This window comes from Motacilla alba, chromosome 5, assembly GCF_015832195.1.
Source record: "Motacilla alba alba isolate MOTALB_02 chromosome 5, Motacilla_alba_V1.0_pri, whole genome shotgun sequence".
Lineage (NCBI taxonomy): Eukaryota > Metazoa > Chordata > Aves > Passeriformes > Motacillidae > Motacilla > Motacilla alba.
The window spans coordinates 9,180,474-9,199,860 of record NC_052020.1 but is presented as its reverse complement, the minus strand read 5'-3'; the positions used below and the strand labels follow the sequence as shown (position 1 = coordinate 9,199,860).

At 64.7% G+C, this 19,387-nt stretch overlaps 2 protein-coding genes across 2 annotated transcripts; one reads left to right on the top strand and one right to left on the bottom strand.

Moving 5' to 3' along the window:
* The first annotated feature begins 31 nt into the window (after window positions 1-31).
* On the top strand, window positions 32-2,221 carry MED19 (mediator complex subunit 19). Its single transcript, XM_038138276.1, has 5 exons — window positions 32-309; window positions 594-850; window positions 927-1,023; window positions 1,104-1,198; window positions 1,322-2,221. The coding sequence occupies exons 1-5, from the start codon at window positions 111-113 to the stop codon at window positions 1,382-1,384; spliced, it is 711 nt and encodes a 236-aa protein (XP_037994204.1). The 5' UTR covers window positions 32-110; the 3' UTR covers window positions 1,385-2,221.
* On the bottom strand, window positions 1,959-19,145 carry ZDHHC5 (zinc finger DHHC-type palmitoyltransferase 5). Its single transcript, XM_038138216.1, has 12 exons — window positions 19,085-19,145; window positions 12,950-14,234; window positions 7,559-7,680; window positions 7,041-7,198; window positions 6,783-6,955; window positions 6,581-6,683; window positions 6,130-6,221; window positions 5,916-6,048; window positions 5,380-5,503; window positions 4,542-4,654; window positions 3,517-4,397; window positions 1,959-3,207 (listed from the first exon to the last, which is right to left on the bottom strand). The coding sequence occupies exons 2-12, from the start codon at window positions 13,051-13,053 to the stop codon at window positions 3,042-3,044; spliced, it is 2,169 nt and encodes a 722-aa protein (XP_037994144.1). The 5' UTR covers window positions 13,054-14,234; window positions 19,085-19,145; the 3' UTR covers window positions 1,959-3,041.
* Between the last annotated feature and the right edge of the window lie 242 nt (window positions 19,146-19,387).

The following is a 19,387-nucleotide window of genomic DNA, read 5'->3' as shown; positions in this document are numbered from 1 at the left end:
AATCAGAAGGCTGGGACGAGTCTCCCGTAGCAACGGGAGGCAGGGCGATGTAGGGGCGGTGCTCGGCCAATGGCGGGGCGGGGCGGCCCCGCGCGGGGCACGCCGGGAATATGGAGAACTTCTCGGCGCTGTTCGGCGCGGCGGAGCCGCCGCCCGCCGCCGCCGCCGCGCTCGGATTCGGGCCCGCCAAGGCTCCTGGCGCCGGGGCCGCACCGCCACCCGCTGCCTCGGCCGCCGCGCCGCCGCCGGGCGAGGACGCGGCCCGCAAGGCCGCCGCCGGCCCCTTCTACCTGCTGCGGGAGCTGCCAGGTGCGGGCGGGCCGCGGGGCTGGGCGGGTGCCGCGCTAGGCCAATCAGCGCGGCGGAACGCGGTCGCGGGGGGAACTGACGGCGCCGGGAGCCAATGAGGCTGCGGGGGCGGGGTCGCGCAACGCGCGGTCCGGTGGGGAAGTGGGCGGCGGGGGGGTCCCCGGGCCGGGATCCCGGTGCTCGGGGGGCGCAGGGCGTCCCGGAGCCTAGGCTCGGCCGGGGAGAGGGGCCTGCGGTGTCGTCGGGGCGTTTCCCCCTCCCCAATTCCTCCCGCGGCCGCACAGGCACTACGGAGCTGACGGGCAGCACGAACCTGATCACTCACTATAACCTGGAGCACGCCTACAACAAGTTCTGCGGGAAGAAGGTGAAGGAGAAGCTCAGCAACTTCCTCCCCGACCTGCCCGGCATGATCGACCTGCCCGGCTCCCACGACAGCAGCAGCCTGCGCTCGCTCATCGAGAAGCCGCCCATCTGCGGCAGCTCCTTCACGCCGCTGACGGGTGCCATGCTGACCGGATTCCGCCTGCACGCCGGCCCGGTGAGCCGCGGGGCCTGGAGCCGGGAAGGGGGTGGGAGGGGCCCGGCGTGGCCTGACCAGCCCTTTTTCTCCACAGCTGCCCGAGCAGTGCCGGCTGATGCACATCCAGCCGCCCAAGAAGAAGAACAAGCACAAGCACAAACAGAGCCGCACACAGGACCCCGTCCCCCCAGGTAAGGGTGCCACAGCCGGCCCCCTGCTCCCCTTCTGCACGGGCAAAGCATCGGCTCACCCGGCGCTTCCGCTTCCCCAGAAACCCCCTCGGACTCCGACCACAAGAAGAAAAAGAAGAAAAAAGAGGAGGACCCGGAGCGGAAGAGGAAGAAGAAAGAGAAGAAGAAAAAGAAGGTGAGTGGCAAGGTTGGGGTGCGGTGCCTGGCCCGTGGACCTCTGAGGGCGGCTGTGAGTGGCCGTCCCCAACGGGCTGCTGCCCAGCAGCTCTCACAGGCTCCGTCTGTCCTTCCTCCGCAGAACCGGCACAGCCCAGAGCACCCGGGGGTGGGCAGCTCCCAGGCCAGCAGCAGCTTACGGTGAGGCCACGCCGGCGACGCCCTGGGGATCCCCCGGCCCACGGGAACAGCCCCGGCTGACCCCAGGGACACTGGGGCTGGCCTGCCCCCCTGGCTAAGAGGACACCCCTGCAGCCCCCCAGGACCAGGGCCGCGGACTCTGTGGGTGCTGACCTTGGGCTTTTGTACCTGAAGAACCCGGAGCATCAAAGCCTCTTTTTTAGTCACCTTCTAAAGTCTGCTCTGAGGAGGGGCTGGTGGCCGTGGCTGCCGGGACCCTCGGCTGTCACGGAGGAGCGCGAACCAAGGTGTCCCTGGAGCGTGCAGGGTGCGCTCCCTTTGGATCCCAAATGTCACCGGCACCCACACCACCTCCCCTGGAGCCTCTTTTCCCATGCCTGGAAAATCCTTACCTGCTGTGGGATCAGAGTTTGCCTCAAGTCGGAGCCTCCCCAAAAGTGGGCCAGGCTCAGCTCTTACCAGACCCCCTTCTCTCTCTCCCTCGGGATGGGGGGAAGGACGAGCCCCTGAGGATCAGGAGCCCTGGAGGGGCTGCTCCATCCCTGGACACCAAACAAAGCACACGCACGGCCCCGGGGTGGCTCATTAAATATCCTTTTATTCCTTGTTTTTAAAATGGCTGATAATAATAAAAAACCCTGGCGTGGCTGTGCGGGGCCACGGGAGCTATTGCCGTAGAGAAAGAGTCCGGTAGTGCCGGCAGGGCTTTGGGGACAGGGAGCACGGGGCTCCTTGGCTGCGTTTTTTTTTGGCATGTGATGAGAAAATATTGCTTTCCGGGGATGCACCTGCCTCTTCCCCGAGCGAGCGGAAATAAAAACACCCCTGCGACAGCGAGAAACCTCCTGGGAATCATTAACAGAAATAAAACAAGGCAACAAAACCAACAACCCCCCAACCACAGCCCCTGGGGAAAGAGAACAAAGAGCAAAAACTGCGGGTGGGGGACGCTGGGGCCTTTGTGCCAGCTCGGGCTGAGGGTATGGGGGTGCTGTCCCCACCCTGCCTCTGCCCTGGATCCCTCCAAGGGGGCTGGAGGCTGCAGACACCACGGATCAGGGAGTGTCCGAGGATGGGTACCTGGCACACCCTGGCCCCCTTCAGGGAGGGAACAGTGACACCCAGCACCTACCACAGCTCCTTCCATGGGTGCAGGAGGCAGCCCCACATCCCTCCTTTGGGGACAGGGACAAGGTGGGGGGGGCCCAGGCCCTGAGCAGGGTATTTTCTTCCTCTCTCTGGGTAAGATATATAATTTCTGCTTCTTTTTTTTTTTTAATATTTATATTTATATATATAGATATTTATATATACACACACCTGGTAACTCGGAAAGAGAAAAAAAATAGAATCCGTAACAATAATAATAAAAAAAAGTATTCTGGTTTAAAAACAATCCGTTCCTACCACGCCAGGCGAGCGGGTGATTGCACAAGGCCCACAAGTGGCTGGCGCAGCCGAGGCGGTGCCGGGGCTGCTGCCCCCCCCTCCCCGAGCCCTCCCCGAGCCCCCCGCGGGTGTGTGCCGGCCCCCGTGGCCCGGGGGGCAGAGGGAGGAGCAGGGGGGACCCGCCCGGCTCTCCCGGGAGTCCACAAGCGTCTGGGCACGGCGGGTCCCTGGGGACCACCGGGGAGGAGGGGAGGGGGCGGCGGCTCTGCCCCTCATACCGAGATCTCGTAGGTGGTGCCCCCCACACCCGAGACCTTCTTGACGCCTCCGCGCGTGGGGCTGCTGAGGGGCACCGGCCCCGAGCCCGGGGGGGCCGAGCCCAGGCTCTTGGGCTGCCCGTTGGACTTGCTGTAGGCTGTTCTCATCTGCACCTCGTCCCTGTGGGAAGGAAGCACGGACATGGGGTCACGAGGGGGAACAGGTCGCTGCCACCCGGCACTGCCACAACCCTGCCCACCCCAGGGACCACCAGCACCCACTCCGGATTCCGAGAGGCCCGCGGGGTGACTGAGGAGGTGTGGGGGGCACCAGCTCTGTTGTGGGCAAAGCAGGAAGATTTCTCTTGCTCTTCCCAGCATCTCTCCCCAGGGAGGGATGTTCTGCTGCCCCAGGGGCTTGGAGGGACGCTGGGCAAGGGTCCCCCCACAGGCCACAGACGCCCCTGTGCCATCAAATCACAGTACTCACTTTGGTGCCAGTAAGGGCTGCAAGGCCACCTCCTCGGTCTCGGGGCCGCCGGCCTGAGAGGCTGTTTTTTGGCTGCTGTAAGACACGGATTTGCCCAGGTGGGGGACGGCGGGCTGGTCGGGGGAGCCCAGCGAGCGCACCCGCAGCGCCGGGGGGGGCTCGGGCTTGCCGAAGCGGGGCAGGGCCGGGCGGGCGAGCGGGTTCTTGCCCAGGGGCGAGCGCTTCGAATCGTCCGAGGAGGAGCTGGTGCGGGGGGCGTTGCTGGAGCCCGGCGTCGACTGGATGCCCGAGTCCGCCAGCCCTGCGTCCTCCTCCCGGCCCGGGGCCGGCGGCTGCTGCAGCAGCTTCTCCCGCTCCTGGATGGAGGCCACGATGTGGCGGGAGAGATTGTCATAGCGCACGGGCGAGGGCTCGCGCGGCGCCCCGTGCTTGGGGGAGGCAGCGCTGGCGAAGCGGCCGTGCAGGTCGGTCTCTCGCTGCTGGGCGATGCGGGCCGACAGGAAGGGCGAGGTGTAGCCCACGGGCGGCTCGGGCTCCGGGCCCGCCTGCACCGACTCGAAGTCGGGGCTGTCGGAGGGCGTGAGCAGGCTGTCGTACGAGAGGCTGCCGTTGCGCGTCTGGTTCACCAGGCTCTTGTAGGAGGTGGAGGTGGTGCCCTCCGAGCGGATGGACTGCAGGTGGCCCGTCTCAAAGCCCGTGCCCTGGGCCGACTTGAGGCTGGAGGAGCGGGAGCCGCTGGAGAGAGGGTCGAAGTGGAAGCTCTTGCCAAAGGTGGGCGAGCGGAAGCTCTCGGGTTCCAGGCTTGGCTCCGAGCGGTAGCTGGGCTTGTGGCCGCTGTCACAGATGGAGTTGGGCTCCTTCAGGCTGTTCACTCGGCTCAGCTGAGGGGCAGAGGGGCAGCGGTCACCCACAGAATGACCACGGTGCCCCTGTGGAGCTCCCAATGCACGCCCTAAATCCTTCCCGCACCAGGAACGGGGTGGCATCCCCTCGGGGCTGCTCCCCCGTGCCAGGCTCAGCCTTACCTTGGCGCTGGTGGAGTGGGGCAGGGCCGCCGAGCTGCTGCTGCTGCTGTAACCGGGCCGGTACTTGTACATGGTGGGAGTCGGGGGGCTGTCCTTGCCTAGCAAGCTGCTGTCTGCACCAGAGAGAGGGGCACGCTCAGGGCGGCTGCGGGCCAGGAACGCGCCGAGCCCCGCCCTCCCTGCCTCAGAACCGACTCCGAGCCTGGGGCGGACAGACCAGGGACAGGGACGGGCTGCAGGGGAGGTGCACCGGGGTGGGAGAGACGGACCGGGAGGAAGGGTCGTCCCCACAGACACATGTGTGGGGCTGGCACTTCCGTGCCCCTGCGGCAGCCCCGGCTGGGTGACGCCCTGGGGGCGCACGGCACGGGGGTGCCAGGGAGCTCAGGGAAGCACGCACAGCACAGCCCTCGCCGGGCAGCAGACCCCAGGCAGGGCCGGGAGAGCTGTGGGGTCTCCAGCTGCTGCGGAAAGCAGCTGCCACAGGCTCTGCCCATCACATCCCACCTCTGGCCAGGCCCACACGGAGCCGGCCACAGACGCTCTGTGCCGCTGAGCCAGGCCCGCCACCGCTTCGCCTCCTCCGTCCTGGCAGCGCGGCAGCTGCAGGGCACAGCTCCCGGTGGCTCCAGACAGCGCCACGCCGGCTCGGCCTCCGGCAAGGCAGAGCTGACTGTCAGCATCCCCCGCAGGCTTCTCCAAGTGCAAGGGGCCACATACACCGGCCCAGGAATGCCGATGTGCTCCAGGTCTGCCCTACGGCCCTGGCTCCTGGCCTGCCTGGTGCAGCCCTGGGCTCCCCTCCCAGCGGCTGCCAGGGCCCTGGTGCCCTCCTTACCCTCAGTGGTGGCCAGGGTTAAGTGTGTCCTCAGGCCCGTGTAGCGGCTGAGGTCGGGCTTAGGTGGGGGTGGCGGCTCGGCGTCAGCAGACTGGCTCTCCGTCACCTCCAGGCTCCCCTTGGACTGCAGAGACAAAGCGCAGGCAGGGTCAGGAGGGGCCAAGGCCTCTGCCACCCCGGGCTGGCAGGGCACGGACAGCGGCGCTGGGGGCTCCCGCTGCCTCCCGGGCCATCCGACAGAACAGGGGGCAGTGCGCGCCCCGGGTGGGTGCTGGAAGTGCCAAGGAGGGGGAACCTGCAGAGGGTGGGGAAGGATGGGAGCAGTAAGGGCAATGGAAGGGGCAAAGCCTCATGTGGTCACTGCCACATGGGAGGGGGACAGTTTCCATCCCACGGGGACATAGAACAAGACGACACGGACTGGGACAGGGAACGTGACCAGGCTCTCTCGGTTCTCTACTCACGGATGCAGGCTTGCACCCCTGGGATCCGTGGAGGGCCCCAGCGCAGGCAGCGCTGGTCCCCACCTTCCTCACCTTCGTCCTTTTCAGCTCTGTCTGGATACCATTGTCCATGATCTTGACTGTGATCTGACCGTCCGACACCTCGGGCCGCAGGAACGGGGGTCTCACCAGCACTGTGTGCTCGGCCTTCGGGCGCCCGAGGTACCTGGGGAGGGGGTGGGAGGAAGGTCATGGCCTGGAGCCCAGGAGGAAGCAGTTTCTCCAGGGATGCAGAGGCCAGGCTCACCTGGGCGCCGGGGAGCTGCAGAGGACCCGGCTGACGTTCTTACAGCAACCGTTGGTGAAGGGGTTGACGCCCCCGCGGAACTTGCCCGTCACCTGTGGGACAAAGGAGTGTCACAGCCAGCCACGCCAGCTCCCTCAGGACACACCCTCAGGACCAGGACAGAGATACTTGGAGATCCTGCTCCTTTTCCTAGTGCCTGTTTCAGTGTTCAGATACCCTTCAGGGGCTTGGTTCTCTTCAATTTCACCTCCTGGGCACCAGAAGTGCCCGCCTGGCTCCATCCTCTGACTGCACCGCCATGGATGAAACTGCCCCCAGTCACCCTGTGCTCTGCCTCCCCAGCTCAGGGGCCTCCCCCAGCTTTAATCCAGCCCATCCACACGCATCCTCTCCCAGGAAATCCCAAAATGTATCCGAGGCTGGCAGTCCCTCCATAGTCCCTCGGACGTACCTGTTCGTTGGTAGTGCGGCCCCTGGCCACAAGCACCACGTGGAATCCTGTCAGGCCAGCGACGGGAATGAAGAAGAGCCCAGCCACGCACATCACCACCATCCTGCCACAGCCAGCTAAGGAGCAGCCACGGCCCCGCTCGGCACCGCGCCGCCCCCAGACCCCACCGCGCCCCGCCCGCTCGCGCTGCCCAGGAGGATACGTGACGGCCATGCGGACGCCGGAGAGCTCCTCCACCTGGTACAGGACGTAGAGCAGCCCGAAGCCGAAGACGCCCATGATGTGCGTGGTGAGCGACAGCAAGAAGAGGAAGAAGTAGCGGTAGTTGCGCCGCCCGATGCAGTTGTTGACCCAGGGGCAGTGGTGGTCGAACTCCTGCCGGGGATGGGGCTCGGTGAGGGGGCGCTCGGGGGGCTCCCTGCCCCGTGGGGGGCTGGCGGAGGCCCCGGCAGCTCCTCACCTCCACGCAGTTGTCGCAGACGCTGCAGTGGGAGCAGCGCGGCGGGCGGTAGAAGCGGCAGGTCGCGCACCACTTCATGCGCACCTGGATGCCCTTGATCTCCACCGTCTTGTACAGCGGGGCCCGGAAATCGTCCTCCTTGTCCTCGTCCTCCTCAGCTGATGGGGACACCCCGGCACAGCGTCAGGGCCCAGCCATGATGGGCTTCTGCCCGCCCGAGCCGAAGGCTCCCGGCATCACCGTCCTGGCACCTGGCACAGGGACAGCCAGGGACCCCCAAACGCAGGCTAGGGGGGCTCTCCCAGGCCCTGCCCCAGAATCCTGACACTGCCCGAGCCCCAGGGATCCAACATGGAATGCTGAACACAGAGCTGCCATCCCTGTAGCGCTTGTCGCTGCCTGATCCCACCAGGCAGGGTGAGGAAGGCTCCTCGCCAGCCTTTCGGGACCCAGAAATCCCCTTTACCTCAGAGGAAGGGCGCAAGGAGGCAGCTCTTCCCAGCCAGAGCCAGACTCACCTCGTGGGAATATTCCTGGGTCCATGAAGGTGGCCATGCTGAAGTTGGCCAGCACGAAGAGGAAGACGATGGCATTGTAGGCAGGGATGATGGGGGACACGTAGAGACTGAGCCCTGGGCACCTGCGGGCACAGCAGCCGTGAGACCCTTGGACCCTCACTGGTGTTGCTCCCACCACCTCCCTGCAAGGCATCCCACGCCCACACTGCAGCCACTTCTCCAGCACAGCCTGACCCCGGCCTGGGGAGCACCCGGGCGCCACAGCGGGACATGCTCCAGGCATCCTCCAGGGAGCAAAATTCCCCTTTGGGACCCCACTGGAGGGTTCCACAGAGCAGTGGTGCTGGCAACAGGGAAAACCAGGCCAATGGCATGGGGGGAACCCAGGGGACCTGTCAGAAAGCGGGATGTCATCCTTCCTGTGCCCCACCAGCTGCTCAGGGGCACTGGGGACCCTGTGAGGGGACATGAAACCAGCACCAGCTTTGGTGCCTCCAGAGCCACTCATGCTCTTCACATCCCATGGACAGCTCCAGCAGGACACGGGGACCGCAGCCAGCACCCAGCTCCTCCAAAAGGGCCATGGGAGCGCCGTGAGGGAACCACCCTGCTCCCTCCTGCCCCAGCGGGCGGGCTCAGGACAGCGGGCTTCCCCCTTGCAGGCGCCAGCGTAATTCCCTAATCTGCTTTGCTGCTGGGATTTAATCCCACAGATCTAGGGCAGCATCTGTCCCTCTCTTCCCCCCACTGGGCTAAGTGCCGATGGATTTAGGTGGCCGGAGCAGCGTGGGGCTGGGCGGGCAGGGCGACATATGGCGCCAGTGCCGTAATCCCCCACAGGTTGGGGTGAAGGGGCAGGCGCTGGCCCCGTCCCCTCCTCCACCACCACCCACGGAGACGGGTCCCATCGCCGGGTGAGGCAGCCCCGCTCTCGTCGCAGCAGCTCCGAGAGCCATGCCAAGGCTCCAGCTGGTGCAGGGCTCTGTCCCAGTTCAGGGCCCTGAGGAGGGCAGGGGGGCACCCGCGGGTGATGGAGCGGCAGCTGTGCCAGGGGCAGGGCGGGAGAAGCGGGCACACCCTTCCAGCACACACCTGGCAGCACGGAGGGTGAGGCGGGCAGGGCGCTCCGAGCCCCAGGCAGGGTGGGAATCGTCAGTGGGACCTGCTCTCACAGGCCAAGGCTGAGGCTGTCCCCATCCACACACAGGGATGAGAGAGCAGGAGGGCAGCCTTTTGGTTGCAGGACATCCCTGGCAAGGAAGCCATGCCACCTAGCACACTCCTCCTCTTCCTCCTCCTCCTCTCTGGCCCCCCACGCCCCACACACCACACCAAGCTGCTCCTGCAGACCGCCTTCCCCAAAGCCTCTTCCCCCTCGCTCCTGAGGAGCCGCCCTGCTGGGCACCCTGGGCGCTGCCTCCCTGCTCCGTATCAGGCTGGCATCTCCCGGGATGGCATTTCCCGGAATGGCACCTTGGCACCTCCCGGCCCAGCCCCCTGAGCTCTGCCCCGGGCTGGGGAGAGGCTCCTCGAGCGGCACCGGCCATGCCGGCCCTGCCGCCTCCGCTGGAAGCCAGCCAGGCGGATTCTCCGCAGCTGGGACGGGCTGGAGAGGAGGAGTCCTCTCCAATCTGTGCCCCGAAACCCTCGGAGAGCAGTGCTGGAGGCACAGGACCTACAGGAGCGCCAGGCCACAACGTGAGCAAGGGACGAATCACGGAGTCATGGAATCACAGAATTGTTCAGGCTGGAAACACCCTGCAAGATCACCGACTCCAACTGCTTCCCCAGCACCGGCAGGGACACCACTGAACCATGTCCCCAAGTGCCACAGCCACATGTTTTTTGGTGACTCCACCACTGCCCTGGGCTGAACAACCCTTTCCATGAGGAAATTTTCCCTAACATCCAAACTCAACCTCTCCTGGCACCACCTGAGGCCGCTTCCTCTTGTCCCATCACTTGTTCCTTCGGAGAAAAGCCCAACCTCACCTGGCCACACCCTCCTGTCAGGGGGTTGTAGAGAGTGAGGACACACCAGAACCAAGGATCCCATGTCCCTGAGCTGAACTCCTACTCCACGTGAGAGAAGCCTCCCTGGCTCTGCTCTCTGCTGGACAGAGAGGGCCAAGGGGCTCAGAGGAGCCCTAAAAGTAGGAAATGCCCTTCCAGAAACCCTGTGGAAGGAGCTCCGCTTTCCAGGAAGGGAAATCCCAGCCCAAACCTTTGCTTGAAAGAGATGGAGGGGAGCCAGGAAGACCCATGCCCGGGCAGTCATCCCACACAGGGAACAGCCAACAGCCAGGCTGAGCCAAGCACACGGCCTGGATCCTGAGAGACAGAGCCCAGGGAGGCAGGGAAGGATCCAGCTGCCTCGGAAAGCTCTGGGGCACACGGAGAGGGAAGGACCAGGGGAAGGGAACACCTCTGTGCTGTCCCAGCAGCCAGCCTTTCTTAGAGGGACACACGGCTCCCGGGGCAGGACAGTGCCCAGCAGGTCCCCGAGCTCAGACACACTGACAAGACCCCCTGGGTGGGAATCACAGGCCAGGGCAAGCAGAACATCCTCCCTAGGGAACACCGGGACCTGCTGCCTCCCTGGCTCCCTCACAGTGCCGTGGGAATCCCCACAGAGCCAGACGCTCGGTGGCACCATGCTGGTGACCCCAAAGCCATAGAGTCACCTCCTGGGACCGTCCCCACCCGCTGGAGGGATCAGGGTCCTCCGCAGGGAGCAAAGGTGCTGCCCGTCCCTGAGGGAACCTCCTTATCAGGAGAGCGATGTGTTCCTGCCTTTTGCTCTCCTGAACAGAGTGCGGGGCTGCAGGCCCTGCCTCGAGCCCGGGACACACGGGGCAGGAAGAGCAGGAGCAGGGAGGCTCCTCACCATCACCAGCCACGCAGGTCCCGCAGCACCCATCGGGTTTCCCCTCAGGATCGGGATGCAACACGCTCATGGCCAGAGGAGCTGCTGGGACTTGTCCCTGGCAGCACATGAGAGGACTTGGGGAACCTCGGGCGCCATGAGTCACACCGGGATGAGACGGGCTTTTTGCTACCAGTCACGCCCGGAGAAGCCTGTCCCTCCCTGCTGGCATCCCTTCCCCAGCCCCTGCACTCTTCCAGGCACAGCCTTCCCTTCCTGCCTGTTCCCCGGGGCTCTGACCCACCGGCTCTCCAAAGGCCCTGGCACAAACACAACCCCTGCTCGCCCTGACCCTCGCACAAGTTTGGATCTGACTGGGAGAGGGCATGGCACTGCGTCCCAGTGGCACTGCCAGCCCCAGGCAGGGGACAAAGGAACCCGAGAGCCAAATGCACCAGGAGCTGGGACCAGCCAGTGGAGAGATGCAGGAATGGACAAACGGACCCCAAGGGGCAATTTCCATCCTAAATCAGCACCTGTCTGAGAGCCCAGCAGGCCTGGGACCCCTACTCATCCCAGGGGGAGGAAGGAACATCCCCTCTCCTGCTGCCCCTCCCTCCAGGGCAACCGGCCTCATTTCCATGGCCACGTGCTCAGCAGCAGCTCCTAATTAAATTAATCAATTAAAGAGAGTTCTTGGCCCAGAGATATAAATCCTGGATGGACCAAAAGGCATCCAGGCTGGAAGCAACGCAACTGGAGCCTTAAGAGCTGTGCCGACCCCTGGCTGCTCTGTTTTGGGGAGGTCTCCCAGAGCCTGCCCCTACACCTTCCACTGCACTTCCCAAAGGACCAGCCTTAGGTCGGATGCTGACAGGGGGAAGGGGGTCAGCAGCCAGTCTGCTGCTCACCAGGCAGGGAAGGGGCACAGCAGCCCCCAGCACCATGCAGGAGACAAACCTCGAGCCCCATGTCCCTGCCAGCCTCTGTCCCAAAGGACCCATCCCACGGGGAGCAGCGCGGCTCCCTCGTGGCCGAGCCCGTGTGAACGCCGTGCCCGGGCTTTGACGGGATGTTCTCAAGTCGGATAAACAACATCGCTGACCTGCAATTACAGCGACCTGCTCGGGTGCTCCTGTCCCGGCCAAACCTGCTCCACGGCGCCGGCGCTGCCTCTCACTGCCCGCTGATAAGCGGCTGCTCCCGGCGCTGCTGGCACCCGTGGCTGGGATGGGCTCGGGGTCCAGCTGTCCGGCAGCCACAGTGCCAAAACAGAGCCAGCCTGTCCCCTAAGGTCACACGTGGGGTGGCACACCCAGCTCGGAGGGCATCGCCCGCTCCCTCTGCTTCTCCTTCATCCCCCTGGCACGGGACCAAGAGTCAGCGACTTCCACAGGCATCTGGCAGCCTGGAGCAGCCAAACCCCGAGCCCGGGAGCCTGGTGACCGCTCGGTGTCCCAGCGGGGGACAGCCACATGCTGCTGAGTGACACTGCCAGCTGCACCGGGCGCTGGACGGGGCGAACCAACTCCGCTCCCCTCTTTGGTTGTCAAGATCCCCCATCCCTGCCCAGCGGCTGCCAAAGCCACGGTGACCTTCCCGCCACCAATGGCTCCTTCCCAGGGAGTGGCAGCTTCCATGGCACCTGTCCCTTTGGCCTCCCGCAGCTCCAGCTGATTCCTGTGGTCCCAGCAGGAAAACCCTAGAGAGCGGGAGAGGCTCCCTGAAGCAGAGCGTGCAGGTCCTTCCCGCACCCTGCCAGGACCCCAAACACATCCCCGCTGACACCCTGAGGATGCCCTGCAGGATCTGGTAGCCATTCCAGATGCCGTGCTCTGGCTTTCCTGCCTGGCACACCGTGCCATGGTGCCAGCCCAACTCAGCCACCCTCTGCCGGGCTCCCTCAGCACCTCGAGGTTCTGCTCCCCCGCCTGTCACCCCCCCCCCCCCCGAGCACGTCAGCGAGGCACGTGTCACCGGGCAGGGAAGGGCAGCAGCCCAGGATGTCACCACGCCTCTCCAGCACCCAGTACCATTTCCCAGCCCGGCGGGCCCCCCAAGGCCCCAGTGACCTGCTGGCCATTTCCCCGGGGCCCTCTCCAGGGACACGGAACCCTCGTTGCCCCAGGGCAGGGGGCAGAACGCAGCGAGTGATCCGCACAGGGGTCAGAGTTCTCCTCCCTGAACTTTCCTTTGCGGCTCACAAATCGATTACGAAACCAAAAATAACACATGTCCTGCCACAGCCCACCAATCCACCTCGCCTGGCTCCAAAGGAGAAAGCGATCCATGTGTTTTCCACCCACAGGTCACAAACCAGTTCCCAACGCAGCTGACCTAGAGCTGAGTGGTGCCAGGACCGCCAGCACGCAGCTTCCCCTGGGAAAACTCACGGAGTGAAATGGCTCCCGATGTGGCTGCAGCACCCAGGGCACAACATCCCCCTTCCCTCTGGGAGGAAATCCCAGCTCCTGTCCCCTGTCCTTGCCAGCCCTCCCCGCTCTGGCCCGGCAGCTGGGACTCACGTGAAGGCGAAGAAGAGGGTGGTGGCTCCCACTAGGAAGATGGCAGCGGCGGAGACCGGGACGTACTTGCTGGGTTTGAATCTCTTTCCAGAGGCTGCTGGCATGTTGGAGCTGTGGTGGGGGGTCTGCCCCGCAGCATAGCCCAGGCCCCAGGGGACTCAGAGCAGGATGAGAAGGGGAGGGGGACAGGGGCTGACCCCTATCCTGCCCCCGCGCCTGCTCCCGGGGCGAGCTCCGGCCAGGGCAGACAGTCCGGAGAAGGGTCTGGAGCAGAAGGCCCGGGAGAGGAGCCCACTCTAAGCTCTGTCCTGTGAGAGCTCACGGGCGCGGGGAAGGAGGGTTAAAAACATTAAAAATTCACAACAGAGAAGGGGATTTGGGTTTAGGACAACCGTTGGAGAGGGAATGCTGAGAGCCCTTCCAAGCCTCAGTCCAGGCAGCAGCCCACAGGGAGCAGGACTCCCACAGGCAGGCTCTGAAGGGAGGGAATTCCCCAGGCTCGGGCAGGGTGCTTCCCACCCAGCCAGCACCCCGAGAAGAGCACAGGATCAGCAAACTGCTTGCAAAAAAGCCACTCCGGGAGCCTCAGGGCAGCCACTTCTCCTTTTTAATCCGCCTCTGCTGTGCCACAGCCCCTGGTGCTGCACGGGAGGAGGGGGTGGTCTCCAAGCAATCCCAGCTTCCTCACGGAGCTGCCGTGCCTCCTCCTCCTCCTCCTCCTCCCCTTGCTGGAGGGGTCACAGAAACACTCTCCCTGATTTCACCAGGATCTGGGGCTGGCTGGCGGTGGCCGTTTAATTTTATTTATTTCTCTCTTGTCTGTTAAAGCCGAGGAACAGCTGGTGCAAGGTTGAGCTGTAAATCCTTTTTTTCGAGGGGGGCGGAGGGGAAGGTCTGGCAGATTGTGGGTTTTCCTACTTGCTCCTTTCTCCTGACCCCCCAGGCCCTTCCATGGGCTCAGTATCCACTCGGCAGTTGAGGAGCGACAGGAATTTCATTGAATCTTCTCTGCAGCAACCATTTCCCAGCAGGTGAACGGGAAGGGGGTGTTCAGGGAGCGCCTTTACAACCCCAGCAGACACCAAAGGGTGGAAGGGGTGCTGAGCAGCTCTGTCTCACCCATGGCCCAGGCGGTGCAGGGAGAAACCTCAGTTTGTTCCAAACAGCTCCATTTTTCCCTTCCCCTTCCTTCATTAAAATCCTTCTTCATTCATCCATCCATCCGTCTTTTAAAAACAACCACATAAAACCATTAAAACTCGAGGTCTGGTGCGCCACGGCTCACCTGGAAAAAACAGCAACAGAAATTAGCATGGCGAGAGCAGGGATGGAGCCGGCTGTCATTAGCCACAGCAGCCTGGCCACGGCGTCTCCCGTCCCAGCCCAGGGGCACTGGCTGCTGCAGGAACTCCAAGCCACCCTTCCCTACCCACCCCAAGCCCCGGATGGACTGGAGGGACACCACGAATTCCTTCCTGCAGCTCCAGCTCAAATCCCAGCACCAGCGAGCGCTGGCTCCCTGAGGGGCAGGGGCTGAGCAGAGACTCCGGGACTTAACATAAGGATGGAGACCACAGGAGGAAAAAACATCCAGGAATGTTCCCCCCCCTTCCCTGGAGGGCAGGAGACAGGAGAGGCCCATGGAAAACACCAATCCCATGATCATAAGTGGCCTTTGCAGCTCTGGATTCATCAGGAACTGCAGCGCCAGGCCAAGGAAGAGTGGATTTGAAATGACAGAGCTCAGGGTTGGATGGGATATTGGGAAGAAATTCTTCCCTGTGAGGGTGGCCCTGGCACAGGTTGCCCAGAGGAGCTGTGGATGCCACATTCCTGGAAGTGTCCAAGGCCAGGCTGGATGGGGCTTGGAGCAGCCTGGGATAGTGAAAGGTGTCTCTGCCCACAGCCCTGACCCGCCCTAAGCACCAACAAGCCCATCATCCATCATATCCCAGCAGTTCCTGCTGCTACAGCCACCACTCCTCACCTTGTCACCGTCTGTCACCCACCCTCCCCTCGCTGCCTCCGCGGCGCTGCAGGTCCAAGCGCAGCCTACAGCTCACTCCTTTCTCCCTTCCAGCTTTCTCTGCCTCCCCAGTTTCTCCTTCGGGGTGGGCAGGGAACTCTCCAGCGCTGACTAAACGCGAGTGAAGGTTGGGAGAGCTGCGGCGCCCAATTAAAGGCGGCCTTAATGACAAGGATGTGTTACCACCGAGTGGGCTCAGCCCCAGCTCACGGCCACTCCGCCTGACTCACCCAGGAACAGCTCCTGCCGCTCGGCCTCTGCAGGACCAAAGCTCAACTTCCCAGCCCGAGGTTTCCCTGCCCTTGGGAGTGAGAGGAAACGTGGGGCCGAGGCTCTGCCCGGCAGGGAACGTGCAGGTTGCAGCTGGCAGCAGCTCCTGAGCGGAGCAAACTGAACGGCAACACCAGGGAAAGCTGTTTTCCGTAGCAGGGACGGAGTTCCCAGGAGAGCAGCAGTTCCCCAGCCCCGCTCTGCCTGTTCAGGGAAGAGCCCAACACCCCACAGAGCCGAGCCCGAGAGCAATTCCAGGGATGGGCTATCGGAAGTCCAGGCCTGACATCACGGCTGATTGCTTTAGCAGGAGCAATCTGCTCCCAGAGCAGCCGGCCCTTTGAACGCTCCGCCGTGGAGGCACGGCCACACCTCGGGTTCAAACAGGCGCTGCCAGGCAGAAGGAGCTGTTCCCTGATAATTCCTCCTCCGGAGATCCCCACCCTGCCCTCGCAGGGCGCCGTGGGCATGCGCCTCGTGGCCCTGCTCTGCCCCAGCCCTTCCAGCCAGAGATCCAGCAGCTCCAGCCCTTCCACAGGGTGATCCCTGCAGAGCTGTGCGTGCCAGAGCCAGCTCACCCTGGAATCAGGTACCCATGGGACAGGCCCACGAGCAGGGGGAGAGCCCCAGTGCTGTCATTAGTGACACCCCAGCGAGAAGTGATGCAAATGCATCCCTGCTCCAGCTGCCTGTGCCTGGAATAACTCCACAACTCATCAAACAGGAGCCCATCCCAGCTCCCAGAGCCACCGCACTGCTTCCCAGAATGTCTTCCCCCTGGCATTGCTGAGACCCCACAGGACTCCCCATTCCCAGCCCTGCTGCAGAGGCTTGGAGAAAATGCTGTCAAAGCGTGGGATCTCTGCTCTGCAGTCCTTCCAGGAGAAACACAAGGAAAATCCACCCCAATTTCCCACAGGGGAAATTCAAGCCCCAATTCTCCCAAACACACATATTCTTTCCCAGCCCTACAACCTGCCCGCCTGTGGTCAACCAACCCTTCCTTTCCCTCCACCTTTGCCCCAAATCCTCTGTCTCACTGGCCACTTTGTCCCTATCCACAAAGGCCACACAGACTTCCCTGCTCCAAAGAGCCCCCAGCCCATCTCCCTTACCTGTGGCCTACATGGGCTCTGCTCTTGCCTCCCATTCCTTTCCCTCTGCCAATTCCAGCCCAGCAACTCCTCCTCTCCTGCTGCTCCTCCAGACCTGCCCTGCTCCTTCCTCCCCCAGCGCCTGTGTCACTGCTCACTCCCCCTTTCCCTCTCCCTCAGAAATTCCACCTGGTTTTCCCGTCCCAGCACCTCCTTTTTGGAGCACTTTCCCAGTTCTGCTCTGCTCAGCCACCTCTGGAGCAGCCATCTCCACTCTCCAGGGTTTTCCTCCACTCATACAGGGGAGCTGCTCCTGCTTCCTTCACCTCCATTTCTGGGGATTTCTTTTAATTCCAAATTCCCTCCCTCAGGATATGTGCAAGCACGACTGCTGCCACCTTCCATTTCTCTGAGCCTGCATCTTCTTTTCCTGGTTCAAGGCCCTGTAAAGCCTCACTGATTTCCTCCCTTCACTCCCCTCCCAGCCCTGTGTTCCTCCTTCCCACCCCACTCTGCTCATCTGCTCCAGCCCCTCTCCAGCCTTTCCACACGAAGCCAGGTGCTCCATGCCTTGTCCCTCCTGGAGCATGAGGCACTCCCCACCTCAACTGGGATAGGGATACACGTGTCCCCAGCTCCCAACATTCCCTCCTCCCTCACTTCAGCCCAGGAAGGAGGAAATGCACCTTGGCATCAACCACGCGGATCCTGCCAGCCCCGGGACCCACAGGCAGGACAGAGCTCCCTCCCGGTCACCGGCTCCCAAACCTGCGCCACGCGACGGGATCCGCAGCTCCCGGTGGACCTGCCCCGATCCGGCCGAGTTCCCACGGCGCAGGGCAAACACACAAACAATTCCTTCCACGTGAGGCAACTCCCAGACAGGGCAGATCCCGGCGGCACGGAGACGGGATGTGCTTCACCTGCTCCCACTTGGTTTTGATCGGCCCAGAGCTCCGCAGAGCCGTTCCAGGGCTCGCTGCCGGGCACCGTGAGTGAGGGGCACCCACGGAACAAGGAACTCCCTCTGCAGCTTCCTCACCCTGTCCTTGCACAACCAGCTAACGCTCCACACTCCAACATCCCTCGGAGAAAGTGCAAATGCTCACAAACCTGGCACTGCGGCCACAGCAATGCCAGCGTGAGATCCCCGCTGGACACTGCCCGGTGTCCCGGCGCACCTGCCCCACCAGGGCGCTCCGGGGACACCTCCCTGCTCTTCATTCCAAAGCCACCTATGTCTGGCCACCCCTTGGCTCCAGGTGCGCCCTGCACACCTGCCTTTCTCCCAGGGGGATGCACAGAAGGATCAACACAGAACGTGGAGAAATATTCCACTGCAGACAGCCAGAAGGCTGGAATCACTCCGTGCTTATCTCCTGCCCAGGGCTTACACCGCTCCCATCCTCCTTCCCCGGCCCATCCCGCTGGTTTACACGGGATTAGCCCCATTTTATGGGCAAAGCAGGAGGAACAATGCCTCGTCCATTGAGGCCAAGTCCCAACGGGCCCTGCAGCGAGCAAGGACAGCGCCAGCCTCTTGTCACTGTGTTAGGAGACACCGGGCACAGCGACAGGTGGGAATGTCCCCAGACAGGGGGAGTTCAAGGTCTCCCCTTGGACCCACCCAATCACCACCCTCTCCATTCCCAGATGGGGCTCCTGGCCTCGGAACCGGCGGGAATAAACGCCTGCCAAAGCAGCACCCAGGCCCGGTGGAGGGACGGTGGCAACTGGATTAATCTCTGAAAGAGACTCCAAGATAACTCTGGCTTTGATCGGGACAAGGCTCTGGTTGTACTTTCCACGCCCCAAAAATCCCGAGCAGCCCCTAGTGCAGAGAATCCCTAAATCCCAAATCCAGCTCCGTGCCGGGGCGGGAGCCGGCAGATCCGGGGGAACCACTTCCCAGAGCCAGGGGCAGCACAGGGGCAGGCGATCCTCTCCGGAATCGGCGCGGGGAGGGGGGTGGAACCCCGGGCACAGCTCAGGAGCTCGGGAATCCGGGAATTCTGCGGAGCGGCCAGGCTGGACCCGTTCCAATGCCCCCGGAGCCGGGAGCGGGGACGGCGCCGTGAGGAGAGGCCGTGCTGTAAACACGGCTGCCCCTCGGGCCGCGGCACGGGGGCCGAGCTCCGGTGCCCCACAGCTGCATGGTGGCGGCGCTCCCGGGGGCACCGGGGACGGGCCGGGTGCGGGACAGCGCACGGGTCCCCCGGGCGCTCCGGGCGGCCGCTCCCCGTCCCCGGGCGCTCTCCAGGGCGGTGGAACGAGCCCCGCTCCGGCGCGCTCACCCGCACCGTGCGCAGGGACGGCCCCAGCCCGCGGGGCACCGCTCCCCGCCAGCCCCCGGCCCGGCTCCCCGCGGCACAGGAGAAGGTCCCGGTGGCGGCGGGGCCGCGGGCACGGCAGCCGGGGCGGGAGGAAGCGGCGCTCCCGCGCAGAGGCACCGCGACCATCGGGCAGGCGGCCGTGCGGAACGGCGGAGCGGGGCCGCGGCCAGAGGGGCGGGCGGGGCGAGGGTCGGTGCCCGCTGGGCGCCGGGCAGGAGGGTCCGCGGCGCGGTGAGGGGGCACCGGGGCACGGCCCGAGCCGCGCGCGGGGGGAGCCGCGGGGGCAGCGGCGGGGCGGGGGCGGTCGCGGCCGGGCCCCGGCGAGGGTCGCGAGGGAGCGGCGTGCCGGGGAGGCGGCGGCGGTGCTGGAGCGGCGGGGTCCCGGCGGGGCGGCGCGGCCCACGTGACTCACCGGCAGGAGGCCGCGCGCGGCGGCGGCTCCGGGCACGGACGGCGGCGGCGGCTGCGGCGGGCGGGACGTCACGCGCGCGCGTGCGCACCGCGCCCCCCCGCGCGCCTCCATTGGCCGCCTCCCGCGGGCCCGCCCCGCCGGCGGCGGCGCGCATGCGCAGGGCCGCGGAGCGGGCGGGCGCGCTCACGCCGCGGCGGGCGGGGCCACGGCCGGAGCCTCGGCGCGTGCGCGGGACGTACCACTGCGGGGGGGCCGCAGGGGGGCACACGGAGGGCGGCCGGGACCGGGCGCTGCGGGGGGAGC

Bases quoted from the DNA above. Each gene is read 5' to 3' on its own strand.
- MED19 (XM_038138276.1), top strand. From the start codon at position 111: ATGGAGAACTTCTCGGCGCTGTTCGGCGCGGCGGAGCCGCCGCCCGCC. The intron at 310-593 runs GTGCGGGCGGGC...GCGGCCGCACAG, and splicing joins CCTGCTGCGGGAGCTGCCAG to GCACTACGGAGCTGACGGGC. The intron at 851-926 runs GTGAGCCGCGGG...TTTTCTCCACAG, and splicing joins TCCGCCTGCACGCCGGCCCG to CTGCCCGAGCAGTGCCGGCT.
- ZDHHC5 (XM_038138216.1), bottom strand. From the start codon at position 13,053: ATGCCAGCAGCCTCTGGAAAGAGATTCAAACCCAGCAAGTACGTCCCG. The intron at 7,199-7,558 runs GTGAGTCTGGCT...TGTCCCCATCAG, and splicing joins CCCAGGAATATTCCCACGAG to CTGAGGAGGACGAGGACAAG. The intron at 6,049-6,129 runs GTGAGCCTGGCC...CCCCCTCCCCAG, and splicing joins TGCAGCTCCCCGGCGCCCAG to GTACCTCGGGCGCCCGAAGG.